Source organism: Heloderma suspectum, chromosome 2 (genome assembly GCF_057233095.1).
Source record: "Heloderma suspectum isolate Gila_16-S chromosome 2, 16-S_ref, whole genome shotgun sequence".
NCBI lineage: Eukaryota > Metazoa > Chordata > Lepidosauria > Squamata > Helodermatidae > Heloderma > Heloderma suspectum.
In genome coordinates this window covers 346,200,513-346,223,467 of record NC_139459.1, presented here as the reverse complement: position 1 = coordinate 346,223,467, position 22,955 = coordinate 346,200,513, and the positions used below count along the sequence as shown (strand labels likewise).

General features: G+C 45.2%; 1 protein-coding gene across 1 annotated transcript; it reads left to right on the top strand.

The window, feature by feature from the left end:
• Positions 1-2,315: 2,315 nt before the first annotated feature.
• LOC146355361 (neural proliferation differentiation and control protein 1-like) lies at positions 2,316-20,112 on the top strand. The gene is made up of 9 exons (XM_084829878.1): positions 2,316-2,322; positions 3,913-4,065; positions 8,129-8,242; positions 10,275-10,508; positions 10,669-10,735; positions 12,518-12,602; positions 13,113-13,189; positions 15,764-15,857; positions 19,875-20,112. The coding sequence occupies exons 1-9, from the start codon at positions 2,316-2,318 to the stop codon at positions 19,938-19,940; spliced, it is 897 nt and encodes a 298-aa protein (XP_084686004.1). The 3' UTR covers positions 19,941-20,112.
• The last annotated feature ends 2,843 nt before the right edge of the window (positions 20,113-22,955 follow it).

The window sequence follows — 22,955 nt, the reverse complement described above, 5'->3', positions numbered from 1 at the left end:
CATTCTAGAAATGCAAATAATAGCGCAATCCTCTATTTAAAAGTAAGACCCATTGAGTTGGATGAGGCTTCATCCTAGGTAAGTGTGTATAGTGGGGATGGGCAACGTATAGCCCTCTAGATGTTTTGGCCTTCAGTTCCCATCATCTCTCACCATTGGATGTGTTGGCTGAGGCTGATGGGAGTTGTAGGCCAAAACACTTGGTGGGCCACAAGTTGCCCGCCCCTGGTATATAGGATTGCACTCTAAATTGTAGGCTTAGACAAGTGACACGGTTGTGTTTGTCTGACTCTGGCATGTGCATGTGAGTGCATGCACATGTTCTTACACTTTATAAGTTTGTGTGTTGTTTTTCAAAAGTGGTATTCTCATGCAAAGGCTTTTTACAAAAAAGATCTTAAGCCTTAGAGAGAGAAAAAAGAAATCTTTGTTTTTTAACAGACAAAAATAAAAATTGTACAATGTAACAGACACTGAACAATCTTGGAAATTTTCGGTTCAGACATGCAACGTTACCATTCTTCAAGAAGTTAAACGCCACAAAATTGAGAGAGGGATACTGGGATTCTGGAAAGTATTTATACAATTTATAGGACTTGCAAGGGGAGTATAATACTGTTGCTCCCCACAGCTATGGACCTGGTAATTACCAGACCTTGACCTCTCCATCTTTGTGTTCATTTAGTCATACGTCCATTCTATCTGCTATACAAGCCTCTACCTCTCCATCCAATTAATCTGTCAATCTATCCAGCTACCCATCCATCAATCTGTCCCCATCCCCCCCCCCTCATGGAGGAACATTTTTCTTCCGCCTAATTCTCCATCCCTGCCACCCCCCATCCACCCTCCCATCTTTAGTTCATTCATAAAGATCCGCAGTCCCTCCCCCGCCAGCGCCAGGTCTTCTCACGCATTCGGCTAGATGCCAGCAGCAGCTGCAAAGGGGGACAACCCGCAGCTATAGCTGGGGGGGGGGACACTACTCACCCCCCCCCCCCCGATTCATCCGTTCTTTGAAAGGAGAGATGTTGAGCAAAGCGATACGATGGCTGGGGTTCTTCGCAGTCCTGATAGCTACGGGGGCCAACTGGGAAGCAGGTGAGGGGGGCACCTGGTTGTGGGTGGGGAGGGGATGCAGAACTGGGGTTTCAGAAGATGCTTGCGAGAACAGAAAGGATGTGAGCGACCGATGTAAGAGGAGAGAAAACAGCTAAATGTGTGAAAGGGGGAGAAAAAGAAGGAGGGAGGAAAACAAAATGTGAAATAAATATTCAGCTCATCAGAGCAGAGGAAAGGCTACAGAGAAAGCCGGGGAACAATAAACCATTTGGATTGAAGGAAGCAACGGAGACAGAGGTTGGCTGGGGAAATGTAATGCACTACCTCGACCCAGCTCTCCGGCAGCCTTGGCATCAAATGTCCTGCCTTTTTTGCTCCCTTTGCTCTAACTTATCAGACCCACTCTAGCGGGTCTAATGCTGCCTGCTTATCTATCCCCTTTGACCTGAAGCCCCTTCAGCTAAATTCCAAGTTATGGGTTATGGATAGTGGCAGTGAGATGTGGGGGGGGGGGACGCACTCTGTACATGCTCTTCTCTTGATTGTTATATGCTATGCTCCAGAAATGAGTAGTAGCTTTAAAGCCTTGGCTGAGACCAATTCCTTCCTTCTTCCCACCCAGAGTTCTGTTCCTTGGTCTAAACCAGTTACTAGATCGGCTCTCTTTTCAGAGAACTTGGGACATTTTGCTTTCAACCTTCAGCAATTTAAGGGATTAGACGTAACTGCTGATAGAGGACAAAGAACCCCTGGCTGCCAGCCCTCCATTATAAGCCCCATTGTATGTGACTTCCTATGCCAACAGCACCCATGCCCACAGAACCTGTCAAAGGACGTGGACTCTCTCCCCTTCCCTGACAAGATTCTTGTGCTTTTAACAGTTCCGTGAGAGGCAGACATTCAACAGGTGCAGCATCCCTCAATACAGGGATGGCAAACAAGTTCTGCCAGTTAGAGGCCCACAAGAGCCCTGTTTGAGACTCAAACAAGGTGGCAATCCTACTTCCAACCCCTAACTCCTGTTCAAAAACTTAAATCCCCAAAGGAACAGATCCCTCTTGATTAGAAATATGTTTGTTTGGTTCACACTTTACATTTTTAAGTGCAAATTTATTTATTTAATATAACAATTTATATCCTGCTCTTCCAGGGCATAGGCAGTAGTAGTGGTGGTGGTGATGATATTTGTATAGGGCTTTCAAGTGTTCAAAATGCTTCACATGCGTTATCTAGTTATAATCCTTACAATAACCATGAAAGGTAAAGTCAGTATTATTATCACCTCATATTCCAGATGGGGAGACTGAGGCTGAACAAAATGTGACTTTCCTAAGCCACCTAGTGAGGTCATAGCAAAGACAAGATTTGAACCAGCCAGGGGACTCCTGACTCGTAGTTCAACCTTTTAGCCACTATTTTGCAACCACCTCCCACTTTTCCCATGATTGCAACACTATTATTTGGTGTGTGGCTCAAAATTATGTTATAAACACAGAGGATACAGCATGGAATTAATTTCTGTGTGACCACAGAGCAGCGATAGAAACTGAAGCGAAGTGATGCCTTGGAAACAAAAGGGACTTCAGTATAGACTACTTGTCCTGCCCTCCACATCTTATAAATATCATGTGTGAATATATGTGTACACATCAGGGAGATGGAACTGGCCAGAGGCAGTCTGTTCAGTGTACATTTGGTGCAGAAGTAAATACGCTGCAATGTCATATGTAAAACTGATAAGTTCTTGTGGTTTCAAAATAGACGATGGGGGACTCACTTCATGAGTTCCAAGGACATCAGTGAGGGTTAATGAACTGCAGAAGGGAAAAAGGAGTCTGGGTAAGAGTGGGTCATGAGACTGAGGCCCAAACAACATGGCAAGACCCATGTCTTTAAGGGCAGGTCTGCCCCAAAGTGGCATGTAGGTCGTGGTGGCACTTGATTCCAGGCCCTTTTGCTCACAGCTGGCCTCACCTGAGTGAAAAGCTACTGGAAGAATGGACTGCAGGGGTGAGACTGGTGGAGGGAGAGTTCACACCCCCAACCTTTGCCTCCCTTTGTCCCTTTAAATCGTATACACACACACACAGGGTGGCCATGAGTCCTCTTTTACAGAGGACCAGTGGAGGCTGGTGGTTCCGATGACAGTGGAGTGGTGAATCCACTCTAGGTTTCGGTCAGTACCAGTCAGAACCCTAAAGGAGCTATCCAGCAACTTGGATGGCTTCTTCAGAGTTCTGACTGAGCCCTGGAGCGGATTCACCACCCCACTGACATCGGAGCCACCAGACTCCACTGCAGAAGACCGTTGTGTGTTTGAAGGGCCGTCCTGACCACATCCAGTGTAAAGATAAAGAATCCTAAAAAGGGAGAGCAAGAGGGGGCTTGAAGTTGCCCACCAACAGTTAACCTCTGTGCGGGCAGACTGATCAGGCTGGCACATAGGTCAACCTGGCCACAGTCTTCCCCAGTAGGGTGAGATGTACTGTATTTCTGTAAAATAATAATAATTTCTACATCTGCATTGAGGCATATAAATTAACACATATCCATTTAATGCAAACCTGTGCCCTCTTTTTTGCTGACGCATTTCCTCTTTTTTGGCAACTTATAAGCGGCCACCCTGCTTTGCAGGTGTATAGGGGAAGACTTACCTTTCAAGAGGGGATGTGCTGTAGTTTGGGCCTTAGAATCCAAGCCTCCTGAATTCTCCTGAATGGGGAGGAAGAAAGCCAGTTTGGGTTTGGGGGGTGAGGATATTTGGCAAAAGACACAGAGAATCTTGCTGTCCATCTTGACTTGAAGCCAGCGTTCCCTCCTCCTCTTTTTCTCCGGTGTTCTCTTTTGCAGACCCCCTCTGCCCTGCCAGGTACAAACTCAACTGCCTACTCCGTCGGCATCTTGGCTGCGGGCCTGATGGAGCGCCCAGCTGTGGCCCTTGCTTCCCCAATTATGAGGAGGACTCTGGTGGCGACTGTGTGCCAAAGAAGGCCCCTAAGCAAGGTATGGCCTGTGCACTTTGGATGTTCAGATTATGGTAATGAATGATTCAGCTTACAAAATACCTCATTTATCTGCTCAGCAATCCTGTGAGGTGAATCATGCTCAGAAGCACAGCCTTAACTAGGGGAAGGGGTCTGGCCTTCTCGATGATCTTCCAGGTCCCTTCCTCTTTCTTTCTTTCTTTCTTTCTTTCTTTCTTTCTTTCTTTCTTTCTCTCTCTCTCTCTCTCTCTCTCTCTCGTAGGACTATCTCCCTTCTACTTAAGGAACCTGTGTTGCATAGGGTTACACTGGCCTTGAAGACTCAGGTTCACAGTTTGGGTATATTCCTGGATACAGCCCTGAACCTGGATACTCAGATTTTGGTGGCAGGCAACAAGGAATGTGTTCACACATCTAAGACTAATGTGCCAACTATGTATGCCTGTTCCTGGAAATTTCAGATCTGGCCACAGTGACGCATTTATTATTTATTACATTTCTATACCACCCAATAGCCGAAGCTCTCTGGGTGTTTCACAACAATTAAAACCGTAAAATACAACATGATAAATTACAATATAAAAGTTTACGAATCTAAAACTACAGTATAAAATAAAAATAAAACCCTACATGAAACTTAGCAGCAGTGCAAATATTTTTTTGGAATATATTTTTATTTATTTTATCTTTATAAATGAAATAAACAATACCAAGAATACCAACGACCTGATCAATACTACAGTTTCCCAGCTATACAATATTCTTACGAGGACACAACAATAAGAAAAAGAAAAAGAAAAGGAAAAGGAAAGAGGAAAAGAAGAAAAGAAAAAGAAAGAAATTTATTTCCCTCCCCCTCCCGCTCCCTTTTAAAGGATTAAGTTTAAACTCTGATGCCACTCTATTTTAAAAACTATATCTATAACATTAACTATCTTACAGTTTAATAAACAGCCTTACATTTCAATATCATATCATCAATCTTATATCAAAGAAACAGGCCTGCAGTTCATTCCCAGTAACCTATATTAATAATAATGATGATGATGTTGATGATTAAAAAGAAATATAGTGTTATATAATAATAAAACTTAAAATAAACCTTCAACAATCAGTAACATATTTTATACTAGATATATAAATGCATGTGCACAATACACCCTCCAACGATATATTTAAATACAGCATATCATATCTATTTTGGAATAAAGAAATAAAAAAGAAAAGCAAGAAAAGAAGAAAGATGAAAGAGAATAAAGGAATATATGTATAATCGTTTATCTTCAGACCTAGCCTGGATCATATAGACTAAACATAAACAGTTAACAGAGTTTGTTTAAAGATTCCAGTTCATGGGGTTGTAATAGAAATCTCACGCATTTTTACGTTCAGCTGTGCCTCCGCCATTTAATGATTTAGAAACTTCTTCATCTGACCTTCAGACACAATGCAAAGTATAGCAGGATATTTTAAGTAATATTGTAAGTTCATGTGTTTTGCCATATTTTTCCCTTTGATGAATTGCCTTCTTTTATTTGCCACCTCTTTGATGTAGTCTGGAAAAAACATAACTTTATCTTGTTTCCAGGAATGGCTTCCACCCTCTCTTTCCAAATGCAGGGTATAATTCTTTGTGGAGACTTTTGCAAATTGGACTATGATCGTATAGTCAGTCCCTTTAGCATTTGGCACACAAAATGCCTGCTCAATATCAAGTAAATAATCAGATGGGACAGGGAGTATCTCATGCAAACGTTTATCCACAAAAATAGGCAATTTTACATCGTTAGACAGATTTTTAATCCCAATAATACGTACATTGGATCTGCGTGGGAAAGCCTCTAGTGAACATCTAGAAATTCTGTCAGAGACATTTTTAAAACAAACTTGTGTCATAGTTTCATTCCCTGACACTCGGTCTTCTAGTTCATTAATTTTTGTCTCAATTTTTTCCCAAGACGGATTAATTAGGTCCACAGTTCCTTGCAAGGCGGTGATGGAATTTTGGATTAAATCCAACCTTTTGGCTTGCTCCGTAAATTGCGAAGATAAAATCTTTATTAGAGTAAATAATTCCCCTATATCTTCTGTTTTCAACACTTTTGATACAGGAGGTATGGGGGAAGTGGTGGTGATGCCTGCCCCTTTCTTCTCCTCGGTATAGCCATGTTTCTCTTCAAACAGATCTTGCAGGTCTTCAGATGTTCTCAAATATTAATATTTCTTAAATCATCCCTCAGGAGTTGTTGATATTTCTTAAAGCATATGTTACAATGGAACACATCAGCCCTGTTTTCTCCTATTAAATAGGAGTTTCAGAACAGCTTTTTGTGTTGGTAAAGCTCTGGGGAGATAATCCTGGAATCCAGCCCCCCCACTACCTCGTGGGGAGTACTTTTCTCCAAGATGTTATCCAGCTGCTGCCTTGCCCCCCCCCCTTTTAATTCCAGGGGGGAGATGAAAAGGTTTTTCAATCTTTTAAAAAGCTGTTTGAGAAAGTTCCCACGGAGAGCCCATGGGATGCTGCCAGGGCGACATTGGTTCCAACCGGAAGTCGCAGCAGTTCAAAGATTTTAAATGCAGTAACAAATTTAAAACAACAGAAACTGAAAGACTAAAATACCTGGGAAAATAAGGTCTTCACCTGGCACCGAAAAGAGCACAGTGTGAGAGCACAAGCCTTTGTTAGCCTCATTTGGACTACTGTACTGCAGTCTGTGTGGGCCTGCCTTTGAAAAGCATTTGTAAACTTCAGTTGATCTAGAATCCTGCAGCCAGACTATTGACCAAGGTTGGTTTTAGGGATAATGTGCCTGTTATGCTACAACAGCTTCACTGGCTACTGATCTGTTTTTGAGCACAATGCAAAGTGCTGGTTATGACCTATAAAGCCTTGGGGCCAGGCTATTTGAAAGACCACATTCTCCCCTATGAGCCTGCCTGGGTTTTAAGGTGATCGGGAAAAGCCCTTGTCTCTGTCTTGCCATCACTGTAGGTACATTTGGCAGGAACACAAGGGAGGGCCTTCTCGGTCCTCTGTGCGAAGGAGGTCAGGCTAGTTCCACCTTTGGTAACTTTCAGTAGCAGGCAAAGCTAGTGAACATTCAGACAGCTTTTGGGCCTTTAAATGGACTTGTCAGTTTGCTGAAATAGGTCAAACTGGTGAGTGCGCTTTCTGAGCATTTCTACACCAGCCTAAAATCCCGCAACTTTACCGGGGCTTTCTGCTTCTGTTTTAAATGCAGGATCAAGACTCTTTACACATGCTTCCCTTCCCCCCTTCCCCCTTTATCTGCGTGTCCAGTATGTTTCATTATACAGCCACTAGGTGGTGCTATGGTCTAGCTCTTATTGCAGGATTTCCACTTTTCAAGAGGGAACTCAATGCACTGTAATTTGATAGCTCATTATCTCTGATCTTTTTTAAGAAATGGATAACGGTTATTTAGTGCAGGACACGCCCTGAAGGTTGATGACATTATGTAAGGACCTGCAAACTTCAGTAAGCAACCAATCTCAATAGCAGGATAAAAGCCCTGTGTGGAGAAGCTCTATGTCTTAATTTTATCAAGGTGTTGTTAACTGACTTGCTTTTATGATTTGATCATAACTTTGTATTTTATCTTTCATTTTATTGGTGTTCACCATCTTGAGCACAAGTTATGGTGGAAAGACAGGATATAAATTTAACAACAACAACATCTCAGCAGCTCTAAAGGGCTCTAGTGCTGTAGTGTGCGAGCGCCAGGTGTCTGGATCTCTTCCACATCCAGTGGAGACTCCTTGTTTTAGTTTGAAAGCTCCCCATGGCTTTCATCCATGCTACCTTTGCCCCTGAATTACATCCCTTATATCCCTACCACCCAAAGCCTGCTTCCATAAAGAACTCTGCATTTTCTCCCTTGTAAATTGAGATTGTAAGCTCCTCAGGGCAGTCTTTCTTGTTTATGTTGCTTTGTAAAGTAGCACCATGTCCATTAATGGTGCTGTAATAGGTACAGTGAACTAGTAGGAAGGAGGAGGGGATCTGTGAAGTTGTGCGCAAAGGGCTTCATTTTCTCTTTCAATCCCTTTTCATTTAGAAAGCAAAACAAAAACCCAGAAGAGGCCCAAAGACTTGCCTGGTCTCCTTCGTTCCCTCCTGGCCAAGCACGAAAAGGGGTTGCGACCACCCAGCATAGAGACCACCCTGCCTGGTATGCAAACGCACCATCCATTCTTTACCTCTTCTCACAGTACGGTACTGCTGGCATGCATGACACAGGAAGCTGCCTGATACTGAGTCAGACCATTTGGTCCCTATAGCTTAATTTTATCTACACTGACTGGCAGTAGTTCTCCAGGGTTTGAGACAGGAACCCTTCCCAGCCCTACATGGAGATGTTAGCGACTGAACCTGGAAGCTTTCTGCATATAAAGTATGTGCTCAACCACTGAACGATGGTGCTCACCTCTATTCAAGGGAAAACACCTCCTACATTTTTGCTAAATGCATGGGAGAAAGGCCTGTTAAAAGTTTTTTTTTTTAATTGATCAACCACCTGCCAAATTAATCTGTTACATTTAACCCTGCATATTATCAAACCGCAATATAGGTACCTTTTTGAGATATGGGATGAATTTTCAGATATCATGGGGCAGGCAACCCTTGGGCCCTTGAGCTATTGTCAGAGTACAATCCCCATCACCCCTGATTGTTGACAATGGTGGCTGGAACAGATGGGGGTTGTAATCCAAAACATATGGAGGGAGCCAGGTTAAAACCTGAGCAATACTTTCTTTAATCCAGTGCGTTTCAGACAGCTGCAAAACTTCAAACCCATAATAGTCTCTAGATCTTTTAACTGTTATATGTGTATAAACCAAATTTGGACAGCAGTCTATTACCAGAATGAACTTGAGCATGGTCCGGGAGAGAGTGGAGGACAGGAAGGCCTGGCGTGCTATGGTCCATGGGGTCACGAAGAGTCGGACATGACTAAACGACTGAACAACAACAACAACTATTACCAGAAATAGATAATTTTATACTGGGTTAGTAATCATGGAGCTAGAATGTTCCCAAAGCCATCTAGACCTATTTACCTTTGGAGGATAAGACTACTGATTCAATTTGGGTGGCCTAGAGCTTATTGTGGGCTGCACATCTTCAGTTCTGTATTCATTTCTATGTACATGGGGTATTATTTGCATGGGGGTACCATGTTTGATAGTATCTTGCACCCCAACGAATTATTGGGCCAGCTGTCACTTGTCTTAGAGGCCACTCTCCCTGAGGTTTGGGTATATGATTTGAGGAGACCCAAAGGTTCTTTTGGCATGCATACACTCCATCTAGTCCCTTATCCATTTCAGAGAACATTTGGTTTTATTGACAAGAAGGTGCCATGCCTGTCAGTGTCTTGTGCCTCCCAATGAAGCATTGGGCTGAACACAAGGCAGTGGCATCTTGTAAAGGCCACTCCTCAGGAGGCTTGAGTGTATAATTTGGGGTGGCCTAAAGCTTGGTTTGTGGGGCACCCCCCCAAGTTACTGGTTCATACATATTCTGGCTATTATTGGCTGGTGGCAGTACGCTTAATAGTCCATCTGGTACGCAAACAAACCATTGAGCCGAAAGCAATGCTGTGGCAACCCACAGAGGACACTGTATTGGAGATGTTTGGGTGACCACCCAAGCGCTCTGGGTCTTATATTCCCCTCTACCTTCACTGGTGCTGCCTTGAGCAGGTTGCTTCATCCGGCAGCATCTGGCAGCCTAGGAGGGCCCGCCCTGGGTAAGATCTATATACATTGCCATTACCTATAAAACCGAATATTTGCTGCAGCTGTACCATCTATTTTCCAGTCTCTTGGGTTGTAGACCTGCCCCGCCCCCCCAATCACATTTGAGATTCTTCATCACATATGGTAAGATTTTTTTTTAATCTCGGCTTGTGGACTAAACGACAGAATAACACATTTACCAGTCTCCTGTCCCGCAGGGGGCTTTGCTTACTGGGATCCATGTTAAAAAAAAAAAAGTTTAGTATGAGCTAATATATGTGTTCCAAGTTTCATATTTTTAGCCCAAAGCACACAATGTTAGGCTTAGCCCCTCTGCTGTATTACTGGTCACTAGAGAATGTTTTCTCTGAGCGAAAATGGCAGGACCCAGTATGCCAGTAGGGGGCGGTTTGATAATTGGAAAATAGGATTCTTCAAACAAATATCTCCTTTGCTTTTCAGACAGGACTGGGGTGTTTGAACCACCCAATTCCCCCACCCCCTCCCCCTCCCCCACCACTTTCCCCATCTCTCTCCCCACAAACAGCTCCTATTCTGTGAGCAACACTCCAGCTTCTTCCGATTTGTACAAAAACACTCCAGTCTCAGCCGCCACAGCCCCAGGGAGAGTGAAAGTGGACTTCAAGCAAAGGCCCCGCCCTCCAGCTACTAATCTGAACAAAGCGGTGACCCTCAGTGAGTATGAGTAATTCAGGAAAGATGGGTGAGGGTGGCAGGAGAGCTCAGGGGTGTTTGGAGGGAGGAACGGGGGGGGGGGTGCGGCTAGGAAAGAGGTGGTGTCTGGTCATGCCCCTTTGTATCTGGAACTCAAAAGGGTTAATTGTGGTCCTTACAGCTCTTGTGGTGATGTGCACAGTGACTGGCATCTCCGGGCTTGTGGTCGCTGCCATTTGCTGGTACAGGTAGGAACTGCGCTTGCCCCCTTTTATTTATTCGTTATATTATGAATGTATAATATAAATTGAATACGTTATGAATACGAGCAAACAGACCGGGCTTCACACAGCTTGGAACAGCCCTTCAATCGATAAAGCAAAGCCTTCAAGCGAATGGATGCAGAGGTCAGTGCTGGGGACATTGTACCCACACTGGCTTAGTGAAGCCCTGCCTGCTGGCGCCCCTACACACGCCCCCTGCTTTCCCAGAGAGGGCTTCCCCACAGGAGGGGGTTAGATCTGTAGCCCATAGTTTGCTACACCCAAGGCTTCTCAACATGGAAGGGTTACATATTTTCCACAGAATGTTCCCTGTAGTTTTAGGTGTCTAGGATTCATGGTCTTGGTGCTATTCAATTATTTTATTGTTACATTTATATCCTATCTATTTACCTCCAAGGAGCCCATGGTGGCTTACATAACCCTCCTCTTTATTTTATCCTCACAACAATCCTGTGAGGTAGGGTAGGCTGAGAGTCAGTGACTGGGCCAAAGTCACCCAGTGAGCTTCATGGATGAGTAGGGACTTGAACCTGGGCCTCCAGAGTCCTAGTCCAACACTCTAACCACCCTGACACCGGCAGATGGAAAGACAGAAACACATCCTCCTATATTATTATAGATTATAATTTTGTTATATTATTACTAATAATATTAATATCAGGGGAAGGCAGATCTCAGCCTTGTGGGATCTACTTTGTGATTTCCTAGAACCCCAAGGTCCACCAACTGGAGCCAGGTACAAAAGAGATATCCTTCAAATTTTAAAAAGGTGCTTCTGAGCATCTGCTGAGTACCAGAACTTAAAGGAGCTCACAGGTCTTCCACATAAAAATCCATTCCTGGTTATCCCAAGCTTTCTTCATTTCAGGAGTATAATTTAATGGTGGCGGCGGGATTCCTTCTGTTATTGCTGTTGTTAAACAATTGGAAGTTAGATCCTTGCCCATGTACTGTAAGTCATCCACTGATCTACCAGTTGATCCTAGACTCTAATCTACTTCCTGTCCATCCCCGATTGCCATCAATTTAATGCCATCAGTTTAATTGGTGCTTTTATAGAGTTCCATAAGCCAAAGTATAGGTCTCTGCCCTGAGGAGGTTAAAATCTAAATTTCAGCCAAAGAGGAGACAACAGGAGGAGGGGCAGGATGAAAGACTGACAGTGATACTGCTAGGTAATTTTTGACCTTGAACTAAATGGCCCGCCTGCCTGGCTTAAGATGGTCGTGTGTATTACTTTAGTTCTGAAGCACTTAACTAATGTTCCTCTTCTCCCCCACCCCACTGTTTTACAACTGCTTCCAGTTTTACAACCAGTATTTTACAACTACATTCCTGATACATTAGAGAAAAAACAAACAAACCCAAATGCCCCAGCTGCTTGCCCTCCGTAATAAAAAAAAGAGAAATACTCTGAGCACGTGCAGTTTCACATTTTAAACTCATGCCAGTTATATTGACCAGAGTTTAATGACCACCATCATGACCAGAGGAACCAAATGGAACTTGTTGCTCCAGCCCTGATACGAAACACATTTACTTGGAAATAAGCAGAAAAAGATAATATGTTGTAGAAAAGGATAGTATGTATTTAAGGTAAACGTAGTAAAATGAGCATCTGTAACTATGCATATGCCTGGCCAACTGCTCTCTGATTATAAACAAGCTTGTTGTAATGTTGCACAGTATTCAAATAGCAGGGGAGGGGGGTGCTACTTGTTAAAACATCCTATGATTAATTTCCAGGCTACAGAAAGAGGTACGCTTGGCTCAGAAGATGGCCTACACAGCCCCTCGGGGGAACCAGTACCGATACCATCAGCCCAGTGCAGTAAGTGATTTTGCCATTCGTTGCTGCTCAGTTGTAGGGTGGGGAGGGGGAGATGCTGGAAATCCCCTGACAATCTTCAGTTCATAATACTAGAACCCACTGGGGTTCTCCCATGAAGCTGAATGGTGGGAGATTCAGGAGAGACAAAAGGAAGTATCTCTTCACACAGCGCAGAGTTAAACTATGGAATTCACTGCCGCAAGATGTAGTGATGGCCACCAGCTTGGACGGCTTTAAAAGCTTAGACAAATGCATGGGGGATAAAGCTATCAATGGCTACTAGTTGTCATGATGGTTATGTAACACCTCCAAGAACAAAGGCAGCCTACATCTGAATACCAGTTGTTGGGGAGCAACAGTGGGAAGGTCCTTTTGCCCTAATGTCCTGTTTGGGGGTTCCCAGAGGCATCTGGTTGGCCACTGTAGGAAACAGAATGCTGGACTAAACAGGCCTTTGGTTCAATCCAGTGGGGCTTTTCTTCATCTTATGTTCTCTCTGATCCCCCTCAGTACATGGACTCTAGACTAGCTGAGTCTTGCCAGGTACACCACTATCAACATCAGAAGAAACTGCTCACCGGTGAGGAGTAAGTGCTCTAATTTTTAGAACTCTCTGATCCAGTTTGCAGGTAATGAGAAGACACCATGGGTGAATTTTCCTGTGGGATTTTTGTTGTGGTGGCAGCTGCCATTTTGAATATTTGAGCCACAGTGGGGATGCGCCGTAGCTTGTTGTCACACATGAACCTGGTGAGGGTGGGTGGTTGGGGTGGTTGACAAGCCACCAGAGCCAGATTTAGGAACAAGTTAAGTAAGCCATGGCTTAGGGCCTCATATTATGAGGGGCCTCTAAATATGTTGGAGATAACTAAGATGTATTATAATTGAAAACTGCTTTGGCTTAAATATGTTGGAAAGTCTGGTGTGACTTATAGCAGAGTTGCCTTATATAGAGAAAACGTGGCAACATCATTTAGTATTGGAGGCAATGTGCAGTCTAGAGCCAGTTTAAAAGAAGTTCAAATCAGCTTACTTTATTAGTGCTTTTACACACATCCTCAGAGAAGGCTATCTAACCCTGTTTAACTACAAGCACCCCCTAACACCGGGAAGTACTCTTTCATTACCCTTTCTATTATAATGTAATACACTTGTTTTCTCTTTATTTTTATGGAATGGGGCCTCTGAATCTAGACATGGCTTAGGGCCTCAGCATGTTGTAAGCTGGCCCTGAAAGCCACCCAGAACCCATGGGCTGTTTTAGGGTTGTGTGTGGTTTGTCAACCACCCCAGCATCTCACCATCATCAGATTCGCACATAATGACAAGCTACAGTGTGTCCCCACCACGGCTCAAATATTCAGAATGGAGGTGGTTGCCACTGCTGGGAAATTCATCCATGGTGGCTTCTCGTTATGTGCAAACCGGGCCTCTGTGGGAATGTGTGTGTGTGGGGTGGTGGTGGTGGTGGTGTGCTATCACCAGGAAGGGAAAGGGCCACAGCTCAGTGGCAGAGGACAGGAAAGGACACTGGCTTAGTCCCTGGCATCTCAAGTGACAGGATCTCTGGTGACCTGTGAAAGACCTCAGGCCCTGGAGAGCCTGCCAGTGTAGATCTGATCCAGATAGACCATTGGTTTGGTGGAGGGGCTGTCTCCACAAAGAGTTCACCACATAAAACTGATTGTGGACTGTACCACTTCAGAATGTAGGTGGGAAATTTCAGGATTAAATGCTGCTCTGTATATACAAGACAACAACAAGACAATGTGCATATAAAACTAGATGCATGAGAGGTTCTAATTATTTTTTCTCCCTCTCATGCTAGTTTTCTGCACAGAACACAGTAGGTTCCCACACCCCACCTTATAGAACTTCATCTGCGGTCCGAAGTCATACAGTTTTAGTAACAGCTTTACTATGTGGGAGTTGTTTGTCTACAACAGAATTTCTTCTTTAGTATACCATAAGGCTGTCACCCAGTTAAAGAAATCTTAAGGCACAATCCTATGCATGTTCAGACAAAAAAAGTCCTACAACTCCCAGCATTCTCCCAGCCAGCCATGCGTAGGATTGCACCCTTAATCATCCTAGTTTTAGGCAGTTGATTAAATTAAATCTGCATAAATTTGCACATGAGGAAGAAAAACATTCATTTTACTGAAACAAGCACCCTCTGTTTTTTAGATGATACCTGTGTCCCAGCCGGCACCTTCTGAAAAGAGGTGTTTCCCCCTTCTGTCACATCTGCAGTTTTTATAAATGCTTGTAGTTAGAATCGTTTCAAATGAGCTGACCAGTTAATTGAGGAACACCTTTTTAACTGATAAAAAAACGATTTCAGTGCACTAATCTCACCAGTTAATTGGATACATGTCATAGCCCAAGTCTACGGCAGCTCTTTCAATCCAACAGCAAGAGGGCCAGATCTCTTTCGAGTGCCCGTACCAAGTGTGCTACAACAGGTGGCTATAGTAAAAGACGATAAAGGCCTTTTCAGTAGTTGCATGATGGGCATGGAATGTCCTCCATAGAGAGGTTCACCTGGCAGTTACTGCATTGCCTTGTCGGCGCCTAGCAAAAGCCTTCTTCTTTTCCCAGGCCTTTAAAATCAAGTCGTAGCAGTTACCAGTTTTCGCTTTACTGGTTTTTGCTCTCTGTTTTCTTGGATTTGTTCCTGGTCTTATTTCACATTGTTTTGACCCTGCATTTGATCTTACTGTATTTTTTATTACATTGTTGTATATTTTTAATATTTTTATGTTGCGAGCCGCCCAGAGAAGGTTTCGTTAGGGGGACTATAAAATAAGATCGATCGATCGGTAATCTCACAACCTGAAGCAGACACCCCCCCAACTTCCCGACTCTAGGGCCAGCACTTTAAAAAGGCTTGCAGCACCATTCAGTTGCACGTTCCTGCCTTCAACATCACCTCCACCCCATGGTACTGGGTGAATCAGGTTCCTTACCCCTGGTGAATGGCAGGGCTGGCCCTGAAGAGCAACGGAAGGAGAAGATGGTGTGTGTTTCAGGGAGACAGAGATAGCTGGCCTAGTGATTTAGAATAAATGCAGAGTTGGGGCAGGGAGGACGTTTCTGGAAGAGGATTCGAATTCTGTCTGCTGAAATCCCTCACCTCACATTGTTGTCTCCTTCCCCAGTAGAGAATCCCCGAAACCTGCAGTGCAGCTCTCCACAGAGTCAGAGACTGAAAATGAAGATTACACCGTGTACGAGTGTCCAGGACTGGCACCGGTACGTATGAATCTGCCTTGGAGTCTGTGCTGTACAATTAAGGGAGGCCAGGGCTGGCACAGGACATTTTGCTGCCTGAGGCAGAGCAGAACTTGGTCCCCACCCATCCAAATCAGGGTGCGTAGTATCCAAAGCCAGTCAAGTTATTTCGGCACCTGAGGCAGAAAATCCCACAAGCACCTCTCCCCATCCTTGGCTGTAAAAACAGAATTTACAAGAAATTAAATAATTAACCACTTGCTGCCCTTCATGACACACCAAAACTGTTGTCTGAGGAAGCCACCCCACTCTGCCTAATGGTAGAGCTGGCTCCCAAAAGGTGCTGTGAGGACCTGCCCTCCTCAATGATTTTCCAGGCCCTTCTCCTGAAAATGTCAGCTTTCATTTAAACAAGATCAACAAGTGTCTTGCTGATTTATAGATCGCGGTGTACAAAATTATGCATGGTGTGGAGAATGTGGATAGGGAGACATTTTTCTTCCTCTCTCATAATGCTAGAACCCAGTGGGGTCATCCCATGAAGCTGATTGGTGGGAGATCCAGGACAGATAAAAGGAAGGGCTTCTTCACACAGCGCATAGCTAAACTATGGAATTCACTACCACAAGATGTAGTGATGGCCACCAATTTGGATGGTTTTAAAAGGCGATTGGGTTCCCCTGCTTGTGGGTTCCTGGTTGGCAGCTGGTTGGCCACTGTGTGAACAGAATGCTGGACTAGATGGACCCTTGGCCTGATCCAGCAGGGCTCTTCTTATGAGGTATTTTTATATGTATTTATTTGATTTCTGTTCTGCCAAATGCTCTCCAAGGTAGCTTACATAATGCAGTACAATAACACTGGGGCTGCTTCTACCTCTCTGGCACACAGCATTGCTCTAAGGTAGCATATACCTCCCTTCCCCACCAGGACTGCTGGAATTTCCTCTGCCCAAGGGAAGACAGAGAGGAGCTGGATGCAGCAACCAGGCTTCAGGTGTACCTGGGGAGGATGGTGGCAGGGAAGGGATTAATCTGAGCTATCTGAATTTCTAATGGCTTACATGGTTAAATTAATTGCACTCAACTTCAGGTGACCAGATCTACTGCTCTGGAGTGCCGTATGCGGCTTGGCTTTCTTATTCGAGATGTCTGCTGGAGCTTGCTGGTCACTCTGCTGGCACCTTTCTGCCGTGCACCTGTTTTCCTCTTCTGCCACACTGGTCTGAAATGCACAGCTTGATGGGAAAGGAGCAGGGGGGAGGTACAGGTGCGTCCAGGGCTGGCCCCACCATTAGGCAGAGGGAAGCAGTTGCCTCAGGCAGCAGATGCTGGGAGAAGGCAGCAAGGTGTTAGAGGAAAGACCTGTGTGCCACACAGCCTGCTGCGTGCTTCCTGTTAGCTAGCTCTCTTCAGGTGGAGTGGAGGATGCTGTCCCATCACCAATGTGGAAGGAAGATTCAACTGCCAGTCCAGTTGGCTTTTGTCCTTTGTCTCAGACAGCAACCTGTCTTTGGCCGTGTCAGGGTGGACACTGAGCCCATAGAATCCCAGAGTAGTTCTGATTCTGAGGAAGAGCAGTCGCTCCTGGGAGAGGAGCATGCTCCTCTTTCCCAGGGCCAACAGCTGACGGAGATTCTTCCCACCAGCATTCCTAGCTTAGATAGCAGTCCAGGGAGTGACAGAGCGCGGGAAGCAGACTTGATGGACGTGCGGCGCCGATGCAGAGAGCGGCGCCAAATGGAGGGCGCAGAAAGGAAGCGTAGTGCCCGGTTGGCGCGCAAACAACAGCTGCGCCCAGAGGATCCAAGGGAAAAGGGGAGGGACTCTCCCTAGTCCTTAAGTTCAGGGGTCTGCCAGTAATTCCCTTTCAAACGGGGACCAACTGTTCCAACTTAGGGCATAGGTACTCTGCTGCTCAGATCTAGTTGCTAACGGTAGAGTTGTTAAGTTGTAAAAGAAGAATAAAGCTTTGAAAGGAATCCCTTTGTCTGTGTCTGGACTTGGCTACTGGATTAGACTGAGAGAGGCCTCCAAGGAGCCCTTGACAGGCCACCCCTGGGTGCATCAGTGGTCTCGCCCTCTGAGTAGGGGTGGTGGTGGTTATATTAGATGTGGCAACCTGACTAGGGTTGCCAGAACCAGGATGAGTCCACTGGGAGGGCTTCCTGAATGGAGCGGGAGACGGCCATGCTCTTACACAGCTCCCATTCACTTCAGTAGGGAAAGTGCAGGAGAACGTCCTGGCTAGTCAGTGGTTCTGCCAGGAATACATCCAGCAGAATGAGCGGGAGGGCTCCTGAATGCAGGAAGGCTGGCTTATGACATTTTGAAGTCAGTGAAGTAATGCACATGACCATCTACGCTGAGAGGGACCCCCATAAGACCATGAAATCCAGAGCCACCCTTGCCTGTTGTAGCAAGCTGCCCGCTTGTCAGAGCTAAGCCAGGTGTCAAGAAGGAGTCAGGGAGTCAAGCCAAGGGTTGAAGCCAGGTGTTTGTGTGTGTGTGTGTGTGTGTGTATATGTATGAGTGAGAGGGAGAGAAAGGGTGGGGTTAGGGTGGGGAGGGGTGGGGTTAGGGTGGAACCAGAGAACAACTTGGGATGTCAGAGAACAAGCCAGGAGGCCAGAGCCAGTAAAGGCTCTCATTGCTCAGGCAATAGGTTTGTGGGGCCTTTGGGCAAGATGTCCTCAGTGGGCCCTGTCCCTGAGGGGGCACTGGGCCTGCTTTACACTCGCTGCTATCATCACTGCTTATTTGCTTGCCCTCTTCCTTAGGCTCAATCCACTCAGAAGGAGAGGGCAAGGTGAACGGAGGCTCCTCCTCCCTCCCTATCCTCCTATCTCTACTCACTTGCTTAGAGGGGCCAGGTGAACAGCAAGTGGAGGAACAGCAGGGCCAGAGGGGCTTCAGGGATTGGCACCGGGCTTCCTCTTGGAATGTGGGCCTTGACAGGTGCTCCATAATAACACCGGCCCTGGCCTGAACAGGAAGCTTATATAACCTTTCTTGGCAAGGAGAGTCATTGTCCAGCCGGGGGCAGGGGAGGGGTGAGTCTCTCCAGGACCGTACCCTTCACTGCCTGAGAAGATGCTTCGACCAATAGTCTTGGTGGCTCACCGCACGGGGCAGCTGTGCAAAAAACTGGCTTCTTGGCGCTTGTCCTGGTTGCTCCTAGTATCCCTGCACTAGTGTAAGGGATGTTTGAATGACTGAACTGCTGGAGCACTGGAGTGGGAGGATTCATTGCTGTCAATATATCTCTAGCCTTGAGTTCTTCAAGGCCACAGACAGAGCCTCCAGGTTTCAGTCTGGCCACCCTAGTCTTGACTTTCTTTTTAATCTGCCCCAGGCCCATATTCCACTTGGGAGACCCTATGTCAGAAAGTGAGGCTAGAGACAGTCTAGACATGCAGCAGGGTCACATGGTGACGTTTCTTCCTGGACTATACCATTCACACTGCAGGGAGGGAAATCACATGTTTAAAGGCTGTCTTATGAGTGTGGGGTGTGTGTGGAAAAGCTCACTGCACATAGAAAATGAGTAGGTCAGGGAGAAAGCTAGCTTAAAATCTTTTGCCATGAGTTGTTGTTGTTATATGCATAAGGAGCAGTGAAGGCTGGTGGTTCCAATTTCAGGGGGTTGTGTATCCATTCAGAGATTCAGTCAGAACCAGCCAGAATGCTAAAGGAGCTATCCAAGGTGCTCAACCATCTGCTCAGAGTAGGTTCAGCACCTTGGATAGCTCCTTTAGGGTTCTGGCTGGTTCTGACTGAAACCCAGAATGGATTCACAGCCCCACCGAAATTGGAGCCACCAGCCTCCACTGATAAGAGGTGTTTCTCCCCCCAACCCCCTTTAAAGGGACACATTCAAACATAGGATTCTGCCACCTGCAACTGTAAATGGTATAGCCCACGGGGGGGGAAATGTACCATGTGATTCTGCTGCATGCATGGACTGGCCACTAGAAATGTTCTTCCCTTCTTTCTAAGAACGCCTTGATTGATATCTTCCCCTCTTCTCTTTCCACAGAGCGGAGAGATGGAAATCCACAACCCTCTCTTTGATACCTCCACCCTGCACCGATGTCCTCCCTAAGTGCAGTCTTTCTTTTCTTCTTTTTCTCAACCACATCTATACCTCCTGGATTAATGTAGAGAAGGTTCAGAGACTCACAAAAAGCTCCTGCACCATTAGGTGCCATTTGTCTATTCTGCTGTGTTGAAGGAAGACAGCAGCTGTATCACTTACATCCTCTTCCTATCATCCCACCCTAATTCTCTGGTAATAGTTTAAAAGGGGTAAGAAATCAACATCTCCCTGACAATGAGCTCACATCCCTGGTGTTTCTGTTTTTGTTAGAGACCCTTTTTCAAGTTCCTGGTTCCATTCATTCTCCACCTGAAAGCATTTGCCTTGCCTAGTCCAGCTTGAGAAATCTGTGTGAGCAGAAGCAGCCTTTCTCTTGCATAGCTGATGTGGATGCATATGCATGTTTAGAAGTATATCCCCATCAGTATTCTGTGAGCAGAAGCAGCCTTCCTCTTGTAGAGCTAATATGGATACATATGCAGGTTTAGAAATACACCAGCCCAAAGTTTTTGGCTACCTTGAAGCAGAAGGTGCCTCCCCCAAATCAAGGCACACAATACCCAAGCCTGGTCAAATTATTTTGGCACCTGAGGCAGAAAATCCCAGACGCCCCTCTCCCCATCCCTGGCAGTCAAAATTCAATAATAATAATAATAATAATAATAATAATTCAAGAGATAATTAACAACTTGCTGCTCTTTCATGATGAGTCCCAACGTCAGCTGGGTAGGTGGTCAGCTCACCCATCCCTAATGGTAGGGCCGACCCTGTCCCTAACAGTATAGCAATGCTCTTCTGGGCCCTGTTGAACTGGCTGAATGCATCTTTTGAAACAAAAGAAGGCTGCATGCCTTCATATCCACCATCACCAGTTGTTATGCTTGACCATTTGCCTGCAAGCACAACTGAATTGGGGACATGGACTTCATTTCATTTTATGTATTTATATGATTTAGTAACTTTTTTCCCTTTTAAACAGCCCAAGGCACTGTTCAATATTTAAATATCACAATCAACGAGACCTAAAGCAACAGCATCGCATTGCTATAACTACCAAACACACAGTTATTGTAGATCTGCTTCAAATCAACATCCCTCTAACAATGAGCCCACATGAGATTAAAAGTCAAAGAAAAATGGGTCTTGGCAGTAAAAGGCATATGGAGAAGTCACCTGGATAGGTTATTCCCTTGCTGTGATGCCTAATAAGCCCCTGTATGGACTAGGGAATTCTGTGTTCAAGGCTTTCCCCTATATGTACATGAATGTCATCATGTTTATACAACTACCTACTTCCATGTCTATCTAGGATGTGGAATCTGTACATGTAAGAAGCTTGACAGACTCTCCCCTGCATTTTGCCTTTCCCCCTTGTTCATGCATTGCCCACATTCTAATCTTGTGGCTGTCGGTGTTTCGGAAGCCACATGTAGGCTGAAATCCATATACTGCACATAATAGCACTGTAGATGTGTCTCAATGAAATGTTTTGTATATTATCTTCTCCTGCAGCACCTGACTTGGCTCAATTGCTTGAGTCACTCATTGCCATGCTGGTGTAGATACTGCTTGTTCACTGCTGCTGCTTTTTTTGTGGAAGCTTGATCTTAGGTAGTGTGGGTTGATGGAGAATGGACTGGCAGGATATCAGGTTGATGACCAATAATAATATAATACATAGTATTTATATATAGTGTTTTTTTCCTTAGGTCCTGAAAAACTTTCATATACATCCTTTTGGAAATTCTTACAACCACCCTTGAATGCAGTCCAACGTTATACCCATATTACACACTAGCAAAAGGACGTAGCTTCTCATGGGTTGGAATAGTCTTTTGTTTGATACAGCGAAGCCTCCAAGCAAAGTTACGCAGGTGTCAGCATTGCACACAGTGTGCTTACCCCATCTGAGTGAAGGCACAGCCACTAGCACCCCTTGGCACGGACCCTGCCATGCTATGTACCCCTCTAGCCCCCTGAAGGGGGATCTGTCCACTCCATTTGCCTGAGGGAGGGGGCTGTCCCAGACCACAGGGGAGGGGGAAGCTCTATAACTCTGTCCTTCAGCCTACTAATCTTCCCCTGGCTTCAAATTGTGTTTACTGCAAATCTATGTGCTGGTTAGGGAAGGCTGCCACCTAGTGACTGAAGTTGTTATTGCAGGATACAGACACATGGACACATTTAAATTAATTACAATTAATTAATGTCTTTTCCAAACCAAATAACCCTGGGGGGCACACCTGGGGTCCCCTTAGTTTGCATGCCAAGTTTCAGCTTTCTAGGTTTCACGGTCCTGGAGCTATAGCAGTGACAGGTGCAAATAGAAATATATCCTATTTTATTATTATAGATGTGGGCTCTCAAAGGTTTAGAGAGGGAGAGGGAGAGAGAGGCTTGTCTAAGGACAGCCAGTGAGTTCATGGTGGCATTATGATTTGTGCCAAGGGCTTCCAGCTCACAGGTCAAGTTCTTTGTTGTGTGCTCTCTAGATCCATACAAGCATACTGTCAAAGCACTCCTAGATTCTGCTTCCCAGAGTCCTCTCTAGCCAGCCAGTCTATTAGAAGACCAAAAATGGATTAGGGCCTTCTGCAGTCCTGGCTTTCAATATCGAGTATTGTTGAATATTAAATTCTATTGCATAACGATAATCTAACACCGTACAACATGACTCACCCACCAGTCTTTAAACCATCTTCAGGGGAATCCTGGCTTTGGAAACTTCTCAGGAAGCTTATCCTGAAAGAGGAGATCAATAATGGCAGACGAGCTTCACAAAACACAGCTTGCTCACCACTGCCTCTCTTCCCCGTGCACTCTGTAGGAGGATATGGAATGTGTTCTAGGCACCATCATTTCATACTAACTAATGGTGGGACCCAGCAAAGAATGGATTCATTATAAACACAAGGGTACATCCATCGAATGGTCCTTTCCTTTCCTCAACTTGAGCAGTCTAAATCCAAGTTTCCATGCAAGTCGCCATGTGCACATGGCGCTCTGATGCTAATGGGCATC